Source organism: Diplotaxodon limnothrissa, linkage group LG2, assembly GCF_057381915.1.
Source record: "Diplotaxodon limnothrissa isolate DT_005_m linkage group LG2, D_limnothrissa_male_GT1.1, whole genome shotgun sequence".
NCBI classification, from domain to species: domain Eukaryota; kingdom Metazoa; phylum Chordata; class Actinopteri; order Cichliformes; family Cichlidae; genus Diplotaxodon; species Diplotaxodon limnothrissa.
This window is the reverse complement of record NC_140597.1, coordinates 6,408,973-6,421,693: the sequence shown is the minus strand read 5'-3', so window position 1 is coordinate 6,421,693 and position 12,721 is coordinate 6,408,973. Positions and strand designations below refer to the sequence as shown.

Genomic DNA, 12,721 nt, shown 5'->3' with positions numbered 1-12,721 from the left:
ATTATTTTAGCATGATGTTTTCTTTTTTCATTCACGATTATGAAATGAAAAAAACAAACAAACATCAAAGTGTGACTTTTTGTTCAGCTGATTGAATGAAATATTAGCTTAATATAATATTATGGCTGGTGGTTGTCTGATCTCTTTAAACAAATATATCCAATGAGTGTGACCTAATATGATAAGATGATAATTGCACTACAATCAGGCAAATAGCTATTTTTGTGATATATGGCTATAAATTAAGAGTCGGAGAGCATATCTGAGAAGTCCATAGTATAAATAGTGTTTTTAGGCTCAATGGTCCTGTTGACCATTAACATCTGTTATCTTGTAGCTCAGCTGATAGCAGAGGAGGGACAAAAGTGAAGGTGAAGGGCCCAAATGAGACTGGAAACACAAGGTAAGTTTAAATGTATATACTCTGACCACAGGCAATGATTGTACACCATACATCTTTAATAATGTTAAAAATCAGAAATGGATGCACACGTTTCAATTTATTTTAGGTTTTTTTTTATCCACAAAGTTTAAAGAATTATACATACAGGTTGTTGCCGGTTGTTCTGGTATATTGTGCAAAGTGAATGAAATAATGAAAAAAGAAAACTAGCTCCAAATTTTTCAAATTCACCTCTAACCAATAGGTAGACCAGGGGTGGGCAATCTCAGTCCACGAGGGCCGGTGTCCCTGCAGGTTTTAGATCTCACCTTGGGGAAACTCACCTGAATCACATGATTAGTTCGTTACCAGGCCTCTGGAGAACTTCAGGACATGTTGAGGAGCTAATTTATCCATTTAAATCAGCTGTGTTGGTTCGAGGACACATCTAAAACCTGCAGGGACACCAGCCCTCGTGGACTGAGATTGCCCACCCCTGAGCTAGACCATTGAAACTTGGATATTGGATCTTGTCCAATTGTCCAACAGGACAATGATCCCAAACAGACATCTGAACTGGTTTCAGAATGGATAAAGCTACTGTTATAGTTTTCTGGTTATGATGTCCTTGAAGTCTGTTCCTCTTCTGTGTAGAGGGCCAGGGTCAGTTGAGCTCCTTCTCCTCCCTCTGGGGCAGAGCTCAATCATCATTATGCTGCCAGATATACCGGTTCCTCATCAGATCTGAATTAATTCCCAGTACTAAAGGACCAGTCGGTGCTTCCAGAATCTGCCAGATAGTCTGCTTCTACCAAGCATTATCCTTGTCGGGCTCAAGAGCCAGTACACTACCTGTCCCTTTGAATTAGTCCACTCACTATGCTCTGTCTCTGGGTACCCCCACTTGGACAACCTCCCAGCAACAAGTAGGAGAATCACTATGACACCATCCGTTAAACTCCCTGAAGAAGAAGGTAAAAACAAGGAAAACTGTGACTCTTATCGCCCAATCTCTATCTTAAATGTGGATTATAAATTATTTACATCCATAATCACAAGACGCTTAGAGCTGTTTCTCCCAGATCTGGTGGATGAAGACCAGACAGGGTTCATTAAGGGGCGACAGACACAAGATAATATACGACACACATTGCATATAATTAACGAAGTTAATAAAGAGAAAATCCCAACAGCCTTAGTGAGCTTAGATGCTGAAAAGGCCTTTGATAGAGTCTCTTGGATATTTCTTTTTGCTGTTTTGAAAAGAATGGGCTTTAACAGTACCTTCATCGAGTGTGTACAATCCTTTTACCACAGGCCATTGGCTAGAGTTAAAATAAATGGGGACCTGACAGACAGTTTTGAGCTCTTCAGAGGAACCAGGCAGGGTTGCTGCCTGAGTCCAGCCCCTTTTGCTCTGTATATCGAACCTTTGGCTCAGTATATACGGCAAAGTGCAGACTTAAAAGGGGTTTTAGTTTCTAAAATTGAACAATGAATAGGTCTCTTTGCTGATGATATAATTATATACCTACAGGATCCTGACACGACCTTTCCTCGGTTGATTAAAGCATTAAAATATTCAAAACAAATATAAATTAAAATGGGATTCAAATAAGATCAAATATTTAGGTGTCTATCTAACTAGCGAAATAAGTACACTATACGAGGAAAATTGTGTAAAGATTAGTAATACAATCCAAAAAGATTTGATTAAATGGGCTCCACTTGTCATGGACCTTAGCTCAAGAATAGAGGTAATAAAAATGAATGTGCTTCCTTGACTACTGTATCTATTCACTTCATTGCCAGTCCATATACCAGATGCACAATTTGGTAGATGGGATAAATTAGTTAGTAGATTTATTTGGAAAGGGACAAAGCCAAGAATAAGATTTAAAATACTCCAATTAAGTAAAGAAAAAGGAGGACTTGCCCTCCTGAATTTCAAGGGATATTTCTATGCAGCCCAGCTGAGATATATTGTTTACTGGTGTTCACCGGATTACAACTCAAAATGGAAGCATATGGAGATAAATTATTGCTCATCATGTCATCCACAAGCAAGATTGGGAGAAGAAACTATCCAGTCTACGAACACAAATCTCATTACTGAATTCACTATTAAACTCTGGTGGATTATAGTGAAGAAATATAGAATTATAGAAGACTGTAAATTGCTGATTTGGCCTGCATATTCTTGAAAATTCCAAAGTGGACAATGGGATAGTACATTTTTAAGATGGGTCAATAAAGGAATTACAGCAATGTGCACATTAATAGATGGGAAAACATTCAAATCCTTCGAGAATCTACAGAGACAATTTGGACTGGATAAATCAGATTTATTTAGGTATTTTCAATTAAGACATTTTTAAAATACAGAAATTAGGAAGAAGCTCTTGAGAGAAGGAAGCCATATAATATAAATAATAACAGGTGCATATAAAAATCCTCCATTAAGAATTTTATCGAAATTATATAATGGCCTGCAAAATTTGAATAGGAATGAAACATTATATATCAAACAAAAGTGGGAATCTGAATTACATCTTGAGTTGTCAGAGGATGACTGGCGATCCGTATGTCTCACACAGCATAATTCCACCAGCTCTAGACGATGGAGAGAATATGGCTGGAAAATGTGATTAGGTTCTTTATTACTCCTTATATCAAAAGCGAGCAGCTGAAAACACCCCAACGATGCTGGAGATTATGTGGAGACTGGGACGCCAATCATTCTCATGTGTTTTGGAAGTGTAAAAATATCAAACCTTACTGGGAAAGCATTGCAGTAACAATGAAGAAAGTGCTGGGGTATGACGTGCTGTGTGAGGCACGAGTAATGTATTTTGGAATATGGGAAAATGTAAGAAAGGAGGACCATTACTTGTTTAAAATTATGTTGTTGTCAAGCAAAAAGGTAATAACAAAAAACTGGCTGAAAAGTGACCCTTTAAAATTGGAAGAATGGACTGATGTAATCAAGGACATATATATAATGGAGAAAATGACTTACACTTTGAGACTGAAATCTGACAAACACCGAAAACAGTGGACAAAATGGATAGCCTATAAGACTCACTCAGCCCCATAAGGCAGGGACCTCTCCTCGTTGTTTTTTTTTCTCTCTTCCACAGATTAGGTGTCCTTTATTCCTTTTAGTTTGTTTCTTTTGTGTTCCTTTTTCATATTTTTGTTTGCATGTACTATAAAATTGGAAAAAAGTACAAAATAAAAGGTTTAAAAAAAAAAAAAAACTCCCTGCATCTCCCTTGAAGGACTGAACTAACTTCTCTCTCCTCTCTCTCCCTAGCTGAATCCTCTCCATGAAACCAGCATCCTGTTCAATTCCCCCTCTGGCCATCCTTTCCCCAGTGCTTCCGTTGAATTAATGAAGTCCAGAAACCTGTACCACTGTCCATATCATGTATGCTTCAGAAACCTCCACTATGACAGTAGCTTCATATTAAACTTCTGGAATGGCCTCAACCTTATTGAAATTGTTTTGATTTAAAAGCAGGATTGGTGCCAGGATACTAACCATTTAAATAAATTCTACCAGTTCTGCCAAAAAAGGGTCAAATATCCAGCCAGTTTTGCCAGAAGCTTGCTGTTGGCTACTGAAAGCAAGCAGTTGAGATGAAACTTGCTAAAGGACATTTAATCAAATTTTAGTGTATATTTGAGACTGTAATCTAGACCCTGTGTGGGAAATTCAGAGTAAATTCAAACGTTAATACCCATTTCCTGTTTGTTTGTTTGTTTTTAAATGATCAGAGATGTATGCTGTACAATCATTCCAGGAAAAGGAACAGTGGAAAGAAATCATTAAATGTCTGACTATGACTAAATGTAAGGCTAAATGAGAAATTATACTAAGTACATGCCATTATATGTTATCACTTTAATAATGTATTAGAGTACTAGTCCTCTTTACAGAAATTCATAATAACAATGAAACTTGTCACACTTTCTTTAACATAAACGATGTATTGTAATACTAATACTTAATTTCCATAATTTAAATTAGATACTTAAAAATGGTTGCACAGTCATTTCTAACTTCCCGTCTTCTCTCTTCTGATTCTTTTCCCTCTCAGTACAGGAACCACAGGAGGATGCAGCTCAAAGAGTCACTGCAGTGAGACAGCATCCTCCCTCTGAGTCTCATCTCCCTCAGTTTTTCAGGTGTTAGCCACTTTTATTCTTAATAAACCAAAGATATGCTTATGCCTGGTCTTTGTGGTGCTTTATTTATGCATTTGTTGTTGGTCATATGCATATGTAACAGAGTCATAAATAACATTGTTATAATTACACAAAATGTGTTCTAAACCCCCAAACTTCTCCTTTTATACCTGACTTTTAGGACCTCCAAGCCTGTAGTTGTGTTCATTATCAGTTAGAGCCCCTCCTCATTCTTTTCTTCTTCTTTGGTGCAATACTATAAATACAGTGTACCCCTTTTGCCTCTCCCCTTTTTCTACAATTCCCCTGTGGGAGAGGTGGGTGTCATTTCTTTCCAGCACCTTAAAGCACACATAATTCATATTTAACCACCCTGATGTTTATGATTGCGATTTTAATTCAGTTATTGTCATTATTGAGCCTGTTTTTGTAAGATGTTATAAGTGTGTAGTATGTGTGTGTCATAAATGTGTTTTAGGCACCATAAATGATAGCATGAATATGTATTCCTTGCTAGCTTGGGAGCTGTGGTGGGTTGAGCTAATCCTCTTCCCCACTGTCTGTATTTGGTCGTAGGAGCTGGAGTGGGCAAATTATTTACTTGGAGGTCTTTCTTTCTTTTACCTTTTTTATCAGGTATGTCAGATTTCATTTTGTTTTTGTTTTATCTTATGTCAAATATGTTACGTGTAAATGCATATTTTATGTTTAATGTAAAAATAAATGCCAGCCCTTTTTCTACAATTCCCCTGTGGGAGAGGAGCTGGAGTGGGCAAATTATTTACTTGGAGGTCTTTCTTTCTTTTACCTTTTTTATCAGACACAACGCAGAATCACACCGGTTACACATAGTTATAGTTAAGATTGGCTTTAAATTAAGCCAACTGTTGGTGTCAGTGGTCTGACTACACATGTATACTTTTATCTCTGAGTGCTGAATCCATGTGCAGCACAACACACAACAGCGGAGACCGGTGATCTCGTCTTTTTGATGTTTTACTTTGGAAATCGCAACCGGAATACGCGTACAGTCATACTCACTGATCTTCTGTTCTACTTCTACCTTTGTATCTATTATTTTGTATCTGTTATTTTTGTTTTGCCAGTCATAATTACATAAACACTGTTTGTTTTTAAAACCGCGTGAGAGTCACTAGAAATTAAGTGAGAGTATACTGTTAACATAGACCGTAATCAGCCGGCTTTTATTTTGAATTTAGTAATCGGAAGTCGTAAGTCTTTCCCATTCATCCCGTGCAACCTGCTCCAGTGCACCGGTCGGATTTAGCTAGCATCGCTAGACTTAGTGTTGATTTTTATTAAAACATGTCTTACCCAACACCATCCGACAAGCCTTCAAACCCAGCAAACCCCCGCGTCTTCTTGGACGTAGACATTGATGGGGAGAGAGGTCAGGACATCTGAAATCGACTGTTGTTTAACATCTATTTGCGCCACTTTAAGCCTTAGCTTTGTTAGCTTAGCACCATCCTGGCACGTTCTAGTGACTTCTAGAAACTGATTTATATACCACATGCCAAAGACGCTATCAACTAGAAATAAACCAAGCTGTAAATTACACGTGTTTGTCCATTTAAGAGCATTAAGGCAAACTAAAACGTTTTGTGAGCCAGTTTTGTGAGTGTATGCACCACGTGTGCTTTTGTCGAGTGTTACCATATTCTTATAAGTGAAACATGAAAGGTTAAAAGAGGAACGAGTACACAGTCTATTGTATTATAATTATAAGTTTGGGTCACTTAAAATGTTTTCAATCTTATTATTTCAATTTACCTAAACAATGATGATTTTTCAATATAGAAACTGACGCTTGATAACATAGTCCAGATTAATATCATTGGTGTTGTAACTGATTAAACCGAGCTGCTTTCTGTCCTCAGCTGGCCGAATTGTTCTCGAGCTGTTTGCTGACATAACCCCAAAGACCGCTGAAAACTTCCGGGCTCTGTGCACTGGAGAAAAGGGCACTGGCAAATCGACTGGGAAACCACTGCACTTCAAAGGATGCCCGTTTCATAGAAGTAAATAGACTTCTTAACTTTGGAAGGAGAGTTTGAAGATGAATAGCTGAGTAGTTGAAAGGACATCCAGGGTAGCGAAGCATTTGGAGAATATATCGTTTATTGAATATTCAGTACATTTCCTAGGAGAAAATCCCAAGTCATGGCATAATCAGTGGCTTGGAAACTAGGTCTATGAGTACTTTTTTTTTTTTTTTTTAAACTGAGTTTAAATAATACTGCTTGCATGGCTAAATTTAATATAGACAAGTAAGAGATAATAAATATATAATGTTAATGCCTACAGTTTACAAATTTACACAAAGTGTAAATGAATTGTTTTTTGCTCACACAAATGATCTCAGTTAATAGTTGTGCGACAAAGCATTTAATATGCAGAGTAAGTACCTGGATTCTTTTGGGATTGTTGAGCCCTTGAGAGTTCAATTTTAATAATAAGAAGCCTGGAACAGTGTTAATATTAAGTTTGTTTATTATAGGAAAAGTAATGTGGCTGTAAATTTATTCTTGCCAGTCATCAAGAAGTTTATGATCCAAGGAGGCGACTTCTCAAACCATAATGGCACAGGGGGTGAAAGCATCTATGGGGAGAAGTTTGAGGATGAAAACTTCCACTACAAGGTACACGACCTGTCACCAGGACTGCAAATTTGTAGCCATTTTCACACATGCACTGCAGCTCCAAACTTTTCTAGGACTTGCCCAACAGAAGTGCATGAGAGAACATTATCCAGTCTTTAACCTGCCAGCTCTCAGTTACAGAGTATGTGCAATGTTGGATTGCAGCAAAGGACAAATAGACATAAGATAAGATAACTCTTTATTGTCATTGCACACTCATATATAGTACAGTAGTACAATGAAATTGGAAAACTGTCCTACGTCGGCACTACATGTAACACAACACGACACGATACGACACATCACAACGCAACACAAACAACACAACACAGTATAATAACTTAGTAATAAAAAAGAAGAATAAGTGTATTTGTATTGCACACTGTTATTATTGCACATTAATTATTATTGCACCTTGTTATAAATATAAATATAATTATTTTTTGCATTGATCAGGGCTATTGCCCTGTTGTAAAAGCTGTCCTTGAGTGTGTTGAGTGTGTGTTGCCTCCTGCGCACTATTTCCTGGCATTTAGCCACCTGAATTCAGCAAGACATAAGTAAATGTTGCTTTATACATAGTATAAAGCTGGTAGAAAAGGTAAAATTCATTGACTGGATTTAATCAGCATCTCTAGCTTAAATGTAAATTAATATCCGCTACCTTTAGTGTAACTTAACCCGTACCATTGTGACATAACATGTATTACTGTAAACTTCACCACATTGTGGCAAACTGCCCAGTGCAGTATTTTTATGCAATTTGAATAACACAAAGTTAGCTTGTTTTGCAAGACTTTAAAAAAAAAAACATGGTTGAGCAACACATGATGTATAGATCCCATATCTGATTTAAAAGCTCTAGGAGGTCACATGTAATAGATCAAATTTCCAACTTGTTGAACAATTCTTACCTTTAAAAATAATCTTATCTTCCCCTCCTGCTCTCTCGTTTTACATCTGTACACATCTCTGAGTGTTCCACATAAACATTTTTTCTCTTCCTGGGAAATCACAGATGAGATCACAGAAACACTTTGTGTACTCGTAATGACCTCCCACCTAAAAACATCTAAATGTTACTTTATATTTCTCGTCTCTTGTAGCTAATTAGATGTTGAATAGTGACTGCAGTTTTATTTATTTATTTTTATTTACATCTACTTCATGCATGCATCACAGGGGATGTAAGGGCTATGTGGGATGTCGTTATGTTTGAGCAAGTGAAGTAACGTCAGGCTACAGCACATGAAAAATGACCTCATTCAGCAGTAATGCCAACAGTAATGTTTAATTACTTGTGAAGCGAAGGTGCCGAAATGCCGTTCCAGATCGTTTCCGGCCTGCTTTAACCCCTCCTCGTGCCACACGTGAGAAAGGAGAACAGTGAAAATAATCCGAACCTGATTCTCTTGAAATTGTCGGATGCTCATGTGTGAGAATGGCTTATGATTCTACATCTGGCGATTTTAAAAAGTTAGCTGAATTTCCTCATGCGCCACGTTGATTTGTGAAGTTTTATCATTTTAAAAATGCAATGCTTGGCTTGGATATTTGTGCCCTTAGTGCTTCTTGTCTTTCTTTTGCCTTCATTATCTACTGAAGCAAAGCAAAGAAATTCAAAGTTACTCAGAAACGATGGCTATGTTTATGGCTCATGTTTGATGTTCCAGCTGCTTTATCCAACCTATTTTCTTTCTCCATGTAGCATAGCAAAGTGGGTCTTCTGAGCATGGCTAACGCAGGGCCAAACACCAACGGCTCGCAGTTCTTCATCACAACTGTCCCCACGCCACACTTAGACGGAAAGCATGTGGTCTTTGGACAAGTGTTGAAAGGGATCGGAGTGGTAAAAATGCTGGAGTGCATTGATACTACAGATGATGCCCCTGTGAAGGTAAATGAGTCTTTACTGACATTTACTATTTAACCAAGATAACACCTGCTCTTAGAAGTTAATGATACCAATCTGCTCATTATTTTTCTTTCGTGTTAAGTCCGAAACACATTTGGTCTGTTAAGCTATCTTAAAGTTTCTGCTAACATGCATTTGCAGCCATGTATCATAGCCGACTGTGGTGAGCATAAGGATGGGGACAGCTGGGGCGCTGCACCAAGTGATGGAACAGATGCCCACCCAGACTTCCCCGAGGACTCCGACATCGACTTTAAAGATGTAAGTATCAGCGCTGTCTTTGATCTTCAAGGACTCAGGTTGGCAGATAACTGCTCTGCAAGGAGCACTGTGGCATTTTTTTTAATATGCTTGTTTGCTGGCTCATCCAAAGCCAAATGAGAGTGTGGATTAAAAAAAAATCAATATCACAAGGTCACATTTAGTCTGGTAAATAATGGAAGCAGGGGGAAAAGTGTTCCCAGTAATAATGAGTCAGATTATTACTGAGGTCATTGTTGTGCATGTTATCAATGTTATCAATTTTACTTTGAAATAAAGTAGTTTAGAAATTCTGGAGGTTAGACTTTGTGTTTGTAACGTTAGCAATGTCTCCTTCTCCTTGTTCTTACATAAGCAAGAGGAATGATGGCAAAAACTGCAAATTAAGATCAAAGGTTCCAGTTTCACTTTGGCCTGTGCTTCTTTTCAGATGGAGAAAGTTCTGTCTGTTGCTGAAGATGTGAAGAATATTGGAAACAACCTTTTTAAGTCTCAAGACTGGAAAGGCGCGGTCCAAAAATATAGTAAAGCTTTCAGGTAAGGTGGTTTTGATTTACTTGCAGTCATAATCACCTTGACTTAAAGAGAAGTCACTTTGAAAAGATATTCCACAGGAATTAAATATTACTCCCAGTAACCCAGAGATGATTTTCATCTGTCAAAGTGCTCTGTGAGGATTTTTGTGGTGTATAAGCCTGATTTTCAAACAAAGGAAACGGTAGCAAAGAATAATTCCAAAAGCTAACAAATGATCTTTTTATGTTCATAGGTACTTGAAGGTGTGTGGGGAACAAGTGGAAGAGGAGGCACAGAAGAAGCTGGAGCCCACAGCCCTCAGCTGCTATCTCAACACAGCAGCCTGCAAACTGAAGATGCAGCTGTGGCAGGAAGCTCTGGACAGCTGCAATCAGGTGACATGAGCTGGAACAAAGCAGACTGTAGCACATATCACAGATTCAGCCGAGTGCTCCTGTGTGGCTGTTAGGGTTTACCGCTGGTGAACTTATCAGGCTTCACATGCTAAGCTTATGTCCTCTTACCTAAGATATCAATCAGTACCCAGTTTTTGTTGCTGAAGATAGCACCCACGAGTGCTTAGCCTGATTCTGTCTACAGAGGCTAAAATCTGTCTACCAGCACCTTTAACAAACTTTGGGACTTGTCATCAGTCTGGAGTTACAAAGGAAATAAAAGAATTTGTCAAACCGATTATATATTCCTTGTAGATTACATGCATTTTAGGGAAAAAAGTGTCTATTTAGTCTCTTTGATGTTTTATTTCTGTCTACTTCAAAAAATCATGTGGAAATCTTTTAGATTCTGTGAAATGTGACCTTAAAATTTTATCAAATCATCCAAAGAATCATTTTTCTTGTCTTACAGGCTCTGGAGCTGAGTGAAGGAAACACTAAGGCACTTTTCCGCAGGGCTCAGGCCTGGCAGGGGTTAAAGGAATATAACAAAGCCATGGTAATGTCTACAGAACAGCCTCTTGTGTTAGAGACTGTACAACCCAGCAGCACAACATGAACACACTGCCTTTTATATGTCAGTTATCTAGTAGATTCTCCTGTAAACAATTGCAGTGAAAATTAAATATGAAGTTTAGCATTTCGCAATTTGGCATTAACATTAAAAATATTTTAAATCAATTAGCAGAACTGATTTTAACTAATTATTTTTATTGTGCTTCTAACTCGATAGTCTGATCTGAAGAAAGCTCAGGAAACTGCTCCAGAGGATAAAGGTAAGGTCTGCAGTGGTTTTGTTTTAACTAAAGTCTTGGTTTGATTTGTCCTCATAGCAAGAATACACCAAGTTTATGATCAGTGGTTTTTGATCAATAGTTGTTGGTCAGTGGTCATGGGAATTTGCATATTAGTGATCAAGGAACTGACCTCACAGCCCATTGTTCATTCAGTGGGCTAGTTCCAGTCACTGTGCAATGTACTGTTTATAAGATTGGGGAAACCTGCAAGTCAGCTGAATCTGAAGAAGGTTCAAGGTTCTTTATTTGTCACATGCATAGTTATACAAGTATAACACACAGTGAAATGTAACCTGACACGCTCCTCGACATGTGCAAAAATGGGGGGTAGAGGAAGAACATTTTATATATATATATATATTTATTTATTTATATTTATATTTATAGTATATAGTATATACATTGGGTGAATGTGCAGTAGTAGCAGCAGGAACGTTTCTCCCACTGAAAACGCTACGTCCGGATGAACAGAATCGAACTTTTGGGACACTAAGTTTATGTTTTATTTTTCAATATATGTTCGTGTTATTCAAACTTAGCAAAGAGGTCATAGTCCTGCTGGAGAAAGACAGTAGTTTTTCCCCAAAAGATTTCTGTTCCTCTTAATTTGACTTTTTGCAGAAAATGAAAAAGTATGGTCCCCTGAAAGGTCAACTACAACACACCAATGAATCAGTTTCTTTAATGGTTGGATTTTGCATAGCTAGTAGGAAAATAGGATGCTGTAAGAGGGAGGAGGGAGTGTTCAAGGAACCACATCCTCACTATGTACGTTTAAGTGTGCTGGGTGCATCAGGCTCACTGCAAAACTGCAGCTTTTTGACAGTGTTTCATAGCCCTTTTGATATGTTAAGCTTCAGTTCATTGGCTGCAGGCTAGAAGATAAGAGCTATCAGTGTGCTTCATGCTCTCTCTGTGCCTTTAGGAGCAGGCTGTCTTTTTAAACTCACTAGCCGGGCAAAAAGTGGATGTATGGGAACTAAAACTTGCTCTGAAAACTGGATATTTGAGGGGAAATGTTAATAGAAACTAGAACCGATCTATAAAATTTCAAATCTCTTCTTTTTCACAGCAATCACCAATGAATTGAAGAAAGTCCATCTTAAAATCCAGGAGGAGAAAGAGAGAGAGAAGAAAATCTATGCCAAAATGTTTGCCTAAACTATCTGACCTCATGATGCAATTGGCTGTCATTATTTACAGTGGAAGCTGTACCCACAGATAAGGAGTGTATCCAGGTGAAAATGTTCAGTATTTTCATTTCATGGGTCCTCTCATGTTTTTACACCATGCACATTTCTTAATGTCTGTAAGCTTGGACCTGCCTTTACTGTAATGAATATCGTGAACATCGGTCTAATTGCACGGTGCTGGAAAACCAGGTGGTTTGAAGATTAGCAAAGCAATTTTGTGTGTGTGTTATTCCATGGTAGGAATTTTAAGAGTGCTCTTGGCTACAAGCAGGATATCCATTTGTGTTTATTTATGTTGTTTTTTGTGTTTGTTTTTTAAACTGAGGTCAATAAAACAAGAGGGACAAC

The 12,721-nt window shown here is 37.8% G+C and overlaps 1 protein-coding gene across 1 annotated transcript; it reads left to right on the top strand.

The window, feature by feature from the left end:
- Nucleotides 1–5,838: 5,838 nt before the first annotated feature.
- ppid (peptidylprolyl isomerase D) lies at nt 5,839–12,712 on the top strand. Its single transcript, XM_085360247.1, has 10 exons — nt 5,839–5,984; nt 6,475–6,615; nt 7,130–7,236; nt 8,945–9,133; nt 9,293–9,412; nt 9,843–9,949; nt 10,182–10,323; nt 10,796–10,882; nt 11,117–11,159; nt 12,253–12,712. The coding sequence occupies exons 1-10, from the start codon at nt 5,900–5,902 to the stop codon at nt 12,339–12,341; spliced, it is 1,110 nt and encodes a 369-aa protein (XP_085216373.1). The 5' UTR covers nt 5,839–5,899; the 3' UTR covers nt 12,342–12,712.
- The last annotated feature ends 9 nt before the right edge of the window (nt 12,713–12,721 follow it).

What these genes read in the sequence shown, in the direction of transcription:
- ppid (XM_085360247.1), top strand. Translation starts at nt 5,900, where the DNA reads ATGTCTTACCCAACACCATCCGACAAGCCTTCAAACCCAGCAAACCCC. An exon ending in CTCTGGACAGCTGCAATCAG is followed by an intron (nt 10,324 to 10,795) that starts GTGACATGAGCT and finishes CTTGTCTTACAG; the next exon opens with GCTCTGGAGCTGAGTGAAGG. An exon ending in AACTGCTCCAGAGGATAAAG is followed by an intron (nt 11,160 to 12,252) that starts GTAAGGTCTGCA and finishes TCTTTTTCACAG; the next exon opens with CAATCACCAATGAATTGAAG.